The 14053-nt window shown below is 36.2% G+C and overlaps 1 protein-coding gene across 1 annotated transcript in view; it reads left to right on the top strand.

Annotated features, from left to right (window-relative positions):
• Positions 1–14053, top strand: part of LOC121321943 (titin-like) — a 170646-nt gene that overhangs the window by 19448 nt on the left and 137145 nt on the right. The window contains exons 34-43 of the mRNA XM_041261332.1: positions 10–270; positions 385–526; positions 671–839; positions 945–1176; positions 1529–1813; positions 1935–2018; positions 2662–3039; positions 5515–5571; positions 6610–12396; positions 12489–12767. Of these exons, the coding sequence (XP_041117266.1) occupies positions 10–270; positions 385–526; positions 671–839; positions 945–1176; positions 1529–1813; positions 1935–2018; positions 2662–3039; positions 5515–5571; positions 6610–12396; positions 12489–12767 (7674 nt within the window). The remainder of the gene's footprint in view (positions 1–9; positions 271–384; positions 527–670; positions 840–944; positions 1177–1528; positions 1814–1934; positions 2019–2661; positions 3040–5514; positions 5572–6609; positions 12397–12488; positions 12768–14053) is intronic.

Below are 14053 nucleotides of genomic sequence, written 5' to 3'. Positions count from 1 at the left end.
CTTTTTCAGCAATCCTAATTACCTCAATGCTGAAAGACCTCCATGCACAAGAGAAAGACACCATAACCTTTGAGGTCAATGTAAATTATGAAGGTATCACCTACAAGTGGTTGAAGAATGGTGTTGAGATCAAATCAACAGACAGGTGCCAAATCAAGTCCAAACAACAGAACCACACACTCTCTATCCGCAATGTTCACTTTGGGGATGCTGCAGAGTACACTTTTGCTGCTGGGTCATCTGTAACGTCTGCCACTTTATATGTGGAAGGTAAAAATATTAGCCTCTTTGTAACTAAAACTTGTAATTTTCTTATTTCTTAAAATGTTGTCTTACTGAATGGATTTGTTTTCCTTCTTTCTTTTTTTTCTTTCTTTTCTTTAGCTCGTCTTATTGAATTTAGAAAACCTATTAAGGACATCAAAGTTGTTGAGAAGAAGAAAGCCACCTTTGAATGCGAGGTCTCAGAACCTAATGTTGTTGTACAGTGGATGAAAGGTGGCCAGGAACTTGAGCTCTCTGAAAGGTAATAGTTTTTTTTTTTTTTTTCTTCAGATATATTCTAAATGGAAAAAGAAATATGGGTTGCTTGTAGTTAAAGTTAAAAGTGCTCTATTTCAACTGAAGGTTTTAAGCTAATACAAAATTTGTTTTAACTTTTTTTCTGCAGGTTTAGAGTTTCAACAGAGAAATATATACATCGTCTAATGATTTCCACTGTGCACATGTCTGATGCTGGGGAATACTCAGTTGTAGCAGGAGGGAATATATCCACTGCACATCTTACAGTAGAAGGTCGTGACATTAAGATATCTGAGCCTGCTGAAAAAGACATCACAGTAAGATTATTTCACTTTTTTACCTAATGGAATTGAAAATAATCACAAATCCTTGCAGGTCCAATAGTATATGAAATACTTTTTTTCTCTTTTTTTTGGTAATAGGTTTTTGAAAGACAGAGAGCTGTAGTTGAATTTGAAGTCAATGAGGAAGATACAGAGGCTCGTTGGCTCAAGGATGGTGTGGAAATTAACTTCCAGGTTCAGGAAAGGTTCAAATATGTTGTCATTCGGAAAACTCATCGTATAACTATCACAGAAACAATACGCAGTGATGCTGGTGAATACACCTTTGTTGCTGGAAGAAACAGAAGTATGGTGACACTTCATGTCAACCGTGAGTACTTTAAAAAAAAAAAAAAAAAAAAAACTTATTTATCAAAGCTGTTCAGTCTTAATAGATTTCATTTTCGATTTTCCAGACTGTTACTTGTTATTTAATGACAAGAATGATATATATATATATATATATATATATATATATATATATATATATATATATATATATATATATATGTCAACAATTTTTATTTATGTAATTGTGATTTAGAAGATGTGCCTAGCTCCTAGAATGAATGAATAATACATTCTCAAACTAGACAGTAACATGGGGAACATTGCTTAATTGCCTTGTTTAATTAATATGCAGTGAATCAACTTTCTAAGGGATCTTTTGCTTTATATTGAAGTTCCTGAGCCTCCAGAGATTGTGCAAGAGCTGAAACCCTTAACTATCGACTGTGGTAAACCTGCACGCTTCTGTGCCATGGTGCGTGGCAAACCTGAGCCTCAAGTTTCCTGGTATAAGAATGACCAGAAGCTCTCTGCGGGCTTCAAATGCAAATTCCTACATGATGGAGAAGAGTATACTCTTCTGCTGATTGAAGTTTCCCCTGAAGATGCCGCCACATACACTTGTGAAGCCAAAAACGATTATGGTGTTGCAACCACCTCAGCATCGCTCGGTGTTGAAGGTAAATATCTATCTTTTATTTGCCTGTGTGACTGTCTCTGCACAGTTTTTTTTTTTTTTTTAATTGTAATGTGTGCAAGTAAACAAGCAAATTAACTGTATGTTTTGTGTCTACTTTTCAGTTCCAGAGGTTGTTTCCCCTGACAAAGGGGCTACTCCAGTAGTTCCAATTCAAGAAGCCTCAACAGTTGAAGTGAAGTCTGAAGGTATGTTTTCAGTACAAATTTCTTGCGGGAAATGAGGAAAGGAAATCACTGTTCTTGTAAATGCATGTACTGTGTAATGCTTGTTACTTTAATGTAACATGGGGCTGTTTTAGAAGCTGGTAAAACTGGATGTTGCATACTTTTTACCTGCAACATACAAATGTTTCAGATATAACAAACATTTGACTATTTGAAAGAATGTAAGACATCAAGTAAGCAGTGGGACATCTGAAACTAAAATACATCCTGACTGCACAAATACTGACTGATTTCTCAGTCCAGTTTTAACAACCGTCTTAGTGCATGGCGATGTTTTGTTTATTCTGCTTTTGCTTCTATGCAAAATATGTAGAAAAGAATGCTCAGTTAGAGCAATGGATGTACCAGTATTCCTTAAAAGACACGACAGCGATATTATCATAGGTGATTGAGGAGTTTTATTTTAAAAATGGATTGGCTAACATAAAGAAGTGATCTTGGGAACAAAAGCTCACATTTTTGGGAACTAAAGGATTACAAATTCCAAAAATTATTATTATTATTATTATTATTATTATTATTATTATTATTATTATTATTATTATTATAAAAAAATAAAGATGTTTGATGCCATGCAATTGAATAGTGGCATACTTCTTTTCAGGACTTAAAAAAGTAGAAGAATTTACATCCAAGACTCAAAGGCATGTTTCTACAAGTGTCTCAAGTGTTAAGAAGGAACCCCTTGGCCAAAGGCCTACTTTCATTCAGCCTATTGCAAGCTGCATGGTGTCCCATGGGGAAGTGGCCAGATTTCATGCACGTGTGTCTGGCATGCCGAAACCGGAAATCCGTTGGTTTCACAATCAACGATTGATACAGCCAACCAAAAATGTGGTGTTTCATTTCGATGAAATAACAAATACAGCCACACTCATTATTGTTGATGCTTACACTGAGCATGCTGGACAGTACTCTTGCAAGGCTATAAATAGTGCTGGAGAAGCAACTTGCACAGCTACACTTGAAGTGTCTGCAGAAGGTAAAATCAATTTATTGTTTGACGGAAAGTAGTTTTTAGTGTCTCACAAATAATTCACCAATATTAATTCTCTGGATATTTTGACACAATGTCTTGTCATCATCAAGTGCGTTGCTAACTAAATGCCATCTTTCACCCTAAAACATCACTGGACATTTTTTAAAAATCACTTATCGTATTATTTTTTTTTTTACTAATTTCAGTTTAACATAACAAGTAATGTCTCAAGAAATGTTTTTTTTTTAGTTTTTAATTCTGAAATAAAATATTATTTATAGGAAGCGTGTGGTTTAAGGGTTAATATCACCATTGCTGTGCAATCTTTCGTTCTTCATTGTATAACTCCATTTCATACTCTTTTCGTGGTTCTGTCGAGAAGATGCTCAACATCCTGTCTGTGTGTCTTCGTCCATCATTAATTTTTCACTCATATCATAGATCATGCATTGAAAATACCTGATCTGTGGACTCATCCATTTGGCATGTATAGTGCACCTTAGCAACTTTACCCTTATCTTTAACTGTTGAGCAGTGCTTAATATCCTGTCTTTTATTACTCATACAGTGAAAACCATAGATAGGCAAAGCATATCAAGTACTGGAAAAGTCATAAAGGAAACAGTCACCTCTCAAACCATATCAGAGGCTCGGGTTGAATCTCCAATGATCTCAAAGCAAACTGAAACTTATTCAGAAGAGTTCAGATCTGTTGAGGAGCCTTCCTATGAATACAGTTGTCAAGTCTTTGAAAGTGTTTCTGAAAGGTCCACTGTGAAGAAGACTGCATCTGTGAAAAGGATGGAGGCCCAACAAGCAGTGACTGTTGTGAAACACTCAGATTCCATTGCCCCCAGGGGTCCTACAGTGCTTCAAAAACTCTGTGATCTTAGAGTGAATACAGGTGCAGTGGCCCAGTTCATCTGCTCTTTTGATGGTCAATCCTATACTGAGATAGTTTGGGATCATAACGGCAAGACACTGATGGAATCTGAGAGAGTGAAATGCTCTCAAAGTGGGGGTGTTCTGTCTCTTTCCATCCTCAATGTCCAGTTGAGTGACCAGGGCCGGTACAGATGTGCAGTAAAAAATAAATATGGGGAAGATAAAACGTCTGCACAGCTTACAGTGGAAGGTGGTTATGAGTTTTTTGTTACCACATTGGATTATTTCATATCATCCTCTTTCATTGCGCCATGCTTTCAGCTTTTAATTCTTAGCTTGGCTTTAACTTATACAATAACTTATAGCACTAGTTATTTTAATATTTAACATTTTAATATAGACTTAGAGAGGTTTAAACATCAGCCTTAACAGCATTTCCATACATCCCACTAACCCTCTAATAATATATCATAATATTTACAGCTAAAATAGCATCTAAAACATAATTGCTGAAGCTTTTAATCTATAATAATGTTCCTAACTTTATTCTTACCCAGCTAAAGAAGCAAAACCCAAAGCAGAAATCAAAATTTCCTCTGATTCAGACACTAAAAGTTCTAAAACTGACAGAGAGCCCCATGTAATTCCCACTGACCAAGGCCAACAGAAGCTCTCAGAGAAGTCTTCAAGACCTCAACCATCATCAACCCAAAGACCAAGTGGAACACAAAGGCAGAGAAGCAGAGACTACTATCCAGATGTTGTACCCTTTGAGGAGTTACCAGAAACTGGTGCCACCATTCCAGAATTCCTAGAAAAACTGGCCCCAGAAACTTTTGTTAAAGAAGGAGATGATGTTTCGCTCTTTTGTGTTATTAAGGGTGTACCTGCTCCTTGCGTGATTTGGCTTTACAATCAGTTGATTGTTGAAGAGTCTACATTACGTTACTTGAAACATGATGGCTCTCTGTGCAGTTTAAATTTAAAGAAAGTTGACCCCAGTCAAGCTGGCACATTCACATGCAAAGTAGTCAATTCAGCAGGAGAAGCTTCGTGCAGCACACATCTCAGGGTGACAGGTTGGCAACTGCATGTTTTGGTCCTTCCGAATGTGAATTCATCATTCATTTCACATTTGCATCCCAGTTCCCAAATTCTCATCGGATTCATTTTTGGATGAATAAAACTTTTTTACCATACAGTATTTAAGGCATGATAAGGCATGTTCCTGGAAGTTCAGCAAAGGTTGCAGAAGACTGTGGATTAAAAAATAAATCTTAAAAAAGAAATTTCATATACACAAATATAACTATACATATTTTTTGCTTTGTTTTGAAACAATCTGATAAGTTTGACACATGTATCTTTTTATCCCATTGGTAAATTATTTTGAAAAGATTATTATTATTATTATTATTATTATTATTATTATTATTATTATTATTATTATTATTATTATTATTATTATTTATTTTTAGCAGACATCCCTACCCAAAGATACATGCAAAATGGGACATCACATTCACTGCGGTATAAGAAATAAAACATTATTACAGAATGAATGCTTACAGTCTTTTCTTCATTTATTCACAGACATAAAGAAAGTAATTCAAGAGGAGATTGAACGTAAAATCGAGTTGGAAGTAAAAGGTAAGAATTTTTTTATAATTAATCTCAAATGTTTTGGGACACATATCAACAGTACAAGCGGCATGCATGCAATGTCATGACTTGTTTAAGAGAAACCATGTTTTATATCTTAAATGTCTTGTTTTTGTACTGATATTTAGTTCAGATCTTTTATTATTTAATTTCTATCATAGGTTTTGTTTGACTAATACGTATTGCTTGCTTTACAGCAGTTTTGGAATAGTGGGATCTTGTATTAGTACATGCCTATATTAGAGCATGATGTAATGACAACTTATTTGTATTTACATTTTTTCAGATTTAAAGGTTCGGGATGTGTTTCTTTTAAAGTTTCCAGCTTCTAGGAAAAACATCTTTAAAAGATATTGGACTAGCCAAATCTTTTTATTGCTTTTTATTTTCCATGCATCTGATATTCATTCTTCTTGCACACATATGTCTAAGACTGGCTTGCAGATAGTGTTATGCAGTTAATGTTGCTTGCTTTTTACATAACACTGTGAAATCTAGTAATTATATTAGTTCGAATAAACGCCTTCTCATACCATTTTACAGTTTCTTATGATAGTATTTATAATTGTCTTTGATATTTCATTGGAAATTTATTTGTTTTTTTCAATCAAATACCTGAACAATTTACCCTCTAATCAAAGGATCAGAAAGGGCGTTTATTCAGCTGTCTGCAAGTCAGGCAAGAGCATTTTACCAAACAGAGAGTCCAAAATCAGAGGAGAAATGCCCCAAAACACATTTTATTTTGAGAACGTGTATGCTTTTTTTATGAAGAAGTTTCCACAGTTTGAAGAAGGAACAAAACAACGAGCGATACTCGTGTCAGAATCTTTTAAAAAGAACCAGGTCTTGCGTTTATTCGAACAAATATGGTGAGTGAATTTTTATTTATTGTCTTGTGATCTCTTGCATGCATTTACTTTTTCATTAATATTCCATTTCAAATATTTTTTCAATTTTTCATAAAATAATTTTTTTTCTTATTTAATAAAAAATGAATTAAACCACTTTTCTCTTGTTTTCTAGAATTGTTCTTCAGCGATGGGACAGAATATTTGGAAAACAGAAGAGGTGCTTTTTCAGACACTGAAGACTATTTAGATCATGGATTGGTTTCTGCAAATCGTTGTTCAAGTAGAACATCTTCCATAAGTTCGTGGTCTGAGAGCATACGGCCTTCTTTTACTAAAAAGCTGAAATTCAAATCTGTCATGGAGGGAGAGCCAGTAGCTTTCCGATGTAAGCTGATTGCTTGCCCACCCCCAAAAATCTCATGGTTGCATAACAACAGACCAATTCGTAAAGAGACTCGTCGGGTCATTAAAACTGAAAGTACTATGCACATTCATAATTCAACTTTAGAAATTGAGAATGTGCAGGATAAAGATTCAGGGAGTTACAGGGTGTTTGCTATTAACAGTGAAGGTTCAGCAGAATCAACTGCTTCATTGTTGGTATCACTGGCTGAGGAACAAAATGCAAACTATTTAAGTTTTGTTAAGCGGTCAGAGAAAACTCATGAAAGTATAGATTCTATGGTTGAGAAAAGGAGGGAAGCAAAGCTAAGAATAGACCTTAGGTGTGTGGGATCTCCTTTTGATAAGAAATATACCATGAAAGGACCTTCGAGGGAACCATCTGCAAAACGGGATCTGATGCATACTATGTATTTTAGAACTTCTTCTCCATCCAAAAAGCAGGACCTTCTGTTATGCGATACCGCATCAGAGCGAGGTTCTCCTCATTTGTCAGAGAGGCTCAGTGACACTGAAAGTCTTCTTGAAGAAGATGTAAAAGTGAAGCTGCATCTTTTACGGAGAGCTGTCAGAGAGAAGAGACTTTCTCTTTCTTCACGATCATCATCTGAATTTGATCTTGAATCTGTTGGGAGTGAATCAAGTTACACAGACTCTGTGGGGCGACTAAGAATCAAGCTTTCCTCTGTGTCTGATGTACATGGAAAAACAACAGATCAGGCTGAATCAAGTGTTAGTAAGAATTCCTCTGACTTTCAGATTAGGATGGAAAGAATCCTAGGCCTTGGTATGCAAGAGGTAGAAACAGAAGCACCACATGAGGTAACTTCATTTCAAGAATCTTCTAGATCAAAAACAATCAAGACATTAAAAGAGCAATTTCTAAGTGAAGGATTCCCAGACAACAATGATGAAGAATTGAAAACTGAACTTGAGATGGATCATGAGATGGAAACTGTAAGTAAGAAGGGTGGTGATAGCACATTACAGACAGAGAAGTCTTTGATCCAGCTGTCGCAGAACATGATTAACTACCAGCAAGACATAGCAGAAGACCAGAAAGGTGATGAAATGGTATTCGATTTGACTGAGACTGAAGAAATGGCAGAAATAGCACAGCAATATGAAGAGGAAGTTTTAGGGATGGAGGATGATGTAACTGAAGAAAAAATAAGTACAACTGAACTAACACAGGTTGACAGAGCTGAATACATGTTGTGTGCAAAAGAAAGTGAAACATCGATTGAGCTAGCCATGACAAAACCAGAAAAGGAAGTCAACTATTTTATGAAAAAGTGGAAACCATGCCCTCCATTGTTTGATAAAGAAATGGTGTCATTAGAAGCTGCCAAAGGAGAAGTATGTACATTTGAGTGTCTATTCCAAGGACATCCAACAGTTACTTGGTGTAAAGATGATAGACCAATACCAGAAAACCAAGATTATGATATACATACAACAGATGCCCAATCTACACTGACTATTGGTTTTACTAGAGTCGAACATCAAGGAGTGTATACCTGTGTAATATTTAACCAGTATGGAACAGCTACGACTTCAGCTTCTCTAAAGATTAAAGAAAAGGGTTTGATAAACAAAGAAACAGTTACAACCTGTCAGGTTGAAGTAACTGAGGCAGCAGAGATGACTGAAGAGGAACTTGATCGAATGATAGAAGAAGAACTAGATTCCTACATAGACCCAGACAAAGATTTCAGATCAACTTTACAGGTCCCCCAAGCACTCTTGCCAAGACCGCGACATTCAGACTCATCTCTCCTTTCAGCTCCTGTTGAGATTATGATAACTGCACCTACACCAATTCCCGAGCAAGATGATGAGATGAAAGAATCATTTGAACCAATTGAGAAAATCTCAGCCGGCTCACCCCAAGATAGACTTGCACAAACAACCAAGCACAAATTTACATTTTCTTTTGATGTTGCTTCTGAACCTCCTCAGGTAATACAAGAAACGAAGAGCACAAGTTGTATAGAAGGAGCGACAGCAATGTTTGAATGTCTTATATCTGGAGACCCAGAACCAACAGCAACGTGGATTCACAACAACAGATGCTTAAGTAGCAGTAACAGCAAATACAGATTTGAACAAGAAGGAGGAATGTATAGATTATATATTAATAATGTCTCCCATTTAGATTCAGGCAACTACAGGTGTATTGCTAACAACAAAACAGGAGAAGTGGAAAGTGCATCTAATCTCAGTGTAGAACCGACAAAGCACAGTTTTACTTATCGTAGGGATAATGCAACAGACGTTAGTGAACATCAAACAAATAAAACAGAAAGTTATTTTGACACACCGCACTTACCAAAATATATGGTCCGCATACAGGACAAGTCACAGGTAGAAGAAAAGAGACATGAAGTACAGGGATTTGTATCTATGTCACATTCAAGAAACCGGAGAATAACCAATGAAAAAACTGAAGATGAAAATATAATCTCAGACAACATAAACCCTCTTGGACCTCTTGGCATCAAGAAACAACAAGATGAATCAAGAGAACAATCTCATTGTCCACCAGAAGAACTATCCCACCGCAGAATTCCACTACATTCAAAGGAAGTGGACTCAGCCAATGTGACAGAAATAACTGGATGTGGTTTGGAGTCATCGGATGTGATAACCAGAGTTTCAAAAATAAAACGTATGTTTGAAACTCCAACTGAACCTAAGATAAAGGTTAATTTAAGGGAAAGAATTCAAGAATGTCCTGAATTGTATTTTCCAGAAGAGCGTGTTCTTGGTAGGCCAATCTACAATGTAAGGAATGTTGGTTGTGTTCATAAGACAGAATCTGCTGTTTCTGATTATCAAGAAGAGTCTGTTCCACATAGGTTTATGCAAAATGTAAGGGAAGTAGTTCCAATAGAAACAAAGGACACTAGCTTATCAGATCTGCCAATAGAGTCTCTTCCATATGGCTCCATCTTCACTTTCAGTAACTCCACCATGGCCAGTGTGAGGAAAAGGGTTGCACCGAGAATTCCCATACATTCTGTTCCATGTAGATCAATCCACCAGTTTGGAGAAACTGTTCCAGTTGATAAAAAGGAAAAACACATGTCAGAACTTCCAGGAGAACTTGAGCAACGTCGCTTTATCCATCAACATAGGCACAAGGTCCCAATGAACATCAAAGAAACAGTTGCATCAGATCTTCCAGTCAAGCCTGTTCCACGTGTTCATCAGCTAAGGCAATGGGTTCCAAGTGATGCATTAAATATTTCAGAGGAGCCTGCTCCACTAAGCTTTGTGCAACAACTAAGGGAAACAGGATCCATTGACACATCGGACACCACAGAGAGTCATTTTATTTCACTTGCCAGTTTGAGTGAAGTTGAAACCACTGTGAAGGAAAACACAGAAGAATATACTGTGCCCAAACTAGTAAAACCTGAGGCAATAATGCCATTTTGGTATAAAAAAGAAACTGTTTCAGAAAATGTTACTGAAACTCCTGCAAGACATTTTGTGGGACTCCCAGATGAAGGTGAATATGAAAGAGGAAGAATAAAAAATAAAACTGGAATACCTGAAAGTAAGTCCAGTAAACTAGAACATTCCCTTACACACAGTGTTGAACATCACCATAACACCATTTCATGTTCTACTCTTGGTAAAATGATGGAGAAGGAGAATCAACTTCCAACCAATTCAACTGTTTTGGAAGTTAAACCTGAATCTCCAGTTTTTTCTAGTGTCTATTTAACTGAATATCCACTTGGGGAAACAATAATGCCAGAGCAAAATGTATTTTCAACAGATGCAGTGTCAAAGACACCAGAAAAAGAAAATTCATCTTCCTTAAGTCAATACCTTCTTTCACATAGTGTCGGGACTGGTCAGTTATCAAGTACACAGGAAGTTAAAGAATTAGAATGGCAGGGACCCAGCAGAAGCATTGAATTTGCAAATTATGTGAAGGAGAATGTTGTAGAAGGGGTTAAGGTTCAAGGATGTGAAAGTAAAAGTGAAATGATAGAAGAATCTAAATTACATGGAGCTGTTTCTGCAAATATATCAAAACCAATAGGTGAAGCATCACAAACAAGTGATGAAACTACCTTTTCCCTAACAGACTATCTTATATCAGCGGGGCAACAGAAGAGCCCTATACCAATGCAGGAAAATGTGGAGGAAACTGTTAAGCAATTGGCTGGGATAAGTTCACTTGAAGTTGAAGAGGTAACATTTAGTGCTGTCTATGACTACTATAACCAGCAGCCTGAATGGGGACGTTCCCTGTCTCCTGAATCTGAAATGTCAATTGAAATTAGCAGTACGTGCAGTGATGAAATTGCAGAGCTTGAACAGTTTTACACTCCATCTTCCTCAGCGGACAATTTTCAATCTAAAAAGTCACCTGAATCTTGCCATACACCTTGTGGAACTCCTGAGGGGTATGTAACACCTCCCCAATACCTGTTCTCACCTGTTGAGAGTAAAAAAAACTCTTCTGGTCCCATGCTTGACAGGTTGTTTTCCCCACCAAAGATATTCCGATCACCAGAAGATGAGGGAATTGAAACAACACCACTCACATTTAGCTTGGAAGAAGAAAGCTCAGTTACAGAAGGACGTAGTTCAGGAGCATTTGGATCACCTCAGGAAATGGAGCCCAAAATTCAGGGCATTCCACCAGCTTTTATTAAGCCATTATCAAGGAAAAGGGTTTGCAAAATGGGTGTGCTAACATTTTTTGCTGAGGTGACTGGAATTCCTACTCCAGAGGTAAAATGGTATAAAAATACAATTCTTTTAAATACAGATCAGAGGGTGACCATGGAAAGAGAAGGTGATGTGTGTATTTTGCAAATCCAAAATATATGCAAGGCTGATGAAGGACAGTATATTTGCGAAGCAGTTAACACTATAGGGGAAGCAAAAAGTTTAGGACAGGTAGAGGTTATATCCCAGGATACAAGATTGATGCCAATGCCCCCTGCAGTAAGTCATCAACATGTGATAGAGTTTGATGTAGAAGATGACACAACATCAAGATCTCCTTCTCCCCAAGAAATTTTATTAGAAGTAGAACTGGATGAGAATGACGTAAAGGAATTTGAAAAACAGGTCAAAATAATCACAGTCCCAGAATTTACCCCTGACAACAAAAATATGATCATCTCTCTTGATGTTCTTCCAAGTCTTTTTGAGGAAAACAATATAGACTTTGTAACACAAGAAAGTGAAGACCTGCAAATTGCCTTTGAGGTGACAGAAATGCCCCCTCGGTTTATCAACCCAATATTTGACGTAGAGACTGCAGAAAATACTGATGTCGTCTTTGAGTGCTCAGTGACAGGAATTCCTCCTCCTAGTGTGACTTGGTTCAAAGATACTGTTCATATACCACAGGATGGTAGGAAATATGTTTATTTGTCAGAGAATGACAATCATAGTCTTAGGATTCATAATGTGTGCAATTATGATAACGGCATCTACATATGCAAAGCAGTAAATCAAGTTGGGGAAACAACATGTAGAGCATCTCTTTTTGTATCTAACACCAGCCTCAGAAGTTTGATTTGATTATGGGCAATTCAGTGGTGCAAACAAATCAGACTTCAGAAATAGAACTGGAGTTTGAGTTTGAACATGAAACTAATGATTCCCCAAAAGCTCTAAGGCTTATAGCCATGACTGACAATGAACATGAGGAGCAGGGGGAGAAATGTGGCAATATTAATTTTGATGTGTTTGCTGAACCTTCCAGGGAAGACATGATTGAGTTTAAAGCTAAAGAATCTGACACTTGTAGCTTTCAGTTTCAGGTCACAGAAACACTTCCAAAATGTTTATTTCCCCTGACAAACCTAACTGCAGCTGAAGGGACTTCACTGGTGCTTCAGTGTTTAATGAGTGGTACCCCAAAGCCTAGTGCTAAGTGGTACAAGGATGGTAAATTAATTAAAAAAGGCAGGTATATTATTCAAGAAAAAATGTCTGGCAGCTTCAACTTGATAATTAGAAACGCTACCAAAAGTGATGCTGGTGAGTTTAAATGTATAGTTTCAAACAAAGCAGGGTCTACTGAAACAGCTGGCTTGTTGAAAGTGTTTTAAAAAGTTTAAGGCTGTTATTTGGTATATCATATCACTTGACTAAAGTCAAACATTTAGCAGTGTTGAAAAGAAAATGCATTACTGCACTTTTTATGTGGTAACTTTTGCTTAAACCGTAAAGCTGGTTCTGTATCTTTGGAACTGCCAGCACTTGCAACTATTACATTTAGCCAAAAAGTTCCAGTGTTAATTTGCTTAACTGAAACTTACAGTAGTACATTGACCTGAAACTGAATTTTAACAGTTTATTTTCAACGGTGTCATTTTGCAACCAGTTGTATGCGGTCTTATCTTTACATTGTTCTTGTAAATGGGTAAATGGTGAACTATGAAATTGATCTAATGAAAGCTTATTGTTTATTATGCCTCAATACTAAATGCATGCTTAATAATTCATTTGATATAATTGTGTACAACTGTCTGAATCTTAAGTGTAAGTTACTATACAGATTATGATGTATCTATTTATTTTGTTGTGATTTTAGTGTGATATGGACAATTTCTATGGAAGTCATAGATATTTTGTAGTTACAAATAATAATAATAATAATAATACAATGAGTAATTATAGTCTTTTCAGTGCTATACATGTCTATTATACTGACTTTATTTTCTGAATGCAGTCATTTCATATTTTCTAAATAATGTAGAAGGTGTAAAGTACATAGTATGTAAAACTCTTTTGATCATAGCCTTTATCAATTCCCTGTACAGGAATAAAAGATATATTGATTTGCTTACAGTAGTATTCTGCTGCTGTATAGTCTGCTATTTGACATATTTCTGTTTAGCTATTTAAAAGGCTTCATCTAAACTTCAGTGAATAATTAACCCAGTCAGTCAAATCATTTATATAATGTAAGCTTTTCAGTTTAATTTGGATCTCTGTCTGGAAGGTACACAGTACATTATATATCAGAAGTCATGATACAACAGTTATCAGAGTATTTACACCAAATTGCAATTTGCACCATTTTTGCAATGCTAGTAACAAACAACTTTGGCACTCTTCTGAGTCCACAAACATAAGTGCTGAGTTCTCATAACAGGTTTAATTTACATTTCTAAAAAAAAAAAATATTGATGTAACAACCATATAAATTGGTCCGAAGTGACTGAATC

Source organism: Polyodon spathula, chromosome 10 (assembly GCF_017654505.1).
Source record: "Polyodon spathula isolate WHYD16114869_AA chromosome 10, ASM1765450v1, whole genome shotgun sequence".
In the NCBI taxonomy this organism is placed as follows: Eukaryota; Metazoa; Chordata; class Actinopteri; order Acipenseriformes; family Polyodontidae; genus Polyodon; species Polyodon spathula.
Note: the sequence above shows the minus strand (reverse complement) of the source record. Positions and strands in the feature narration are given on the sequence as shown.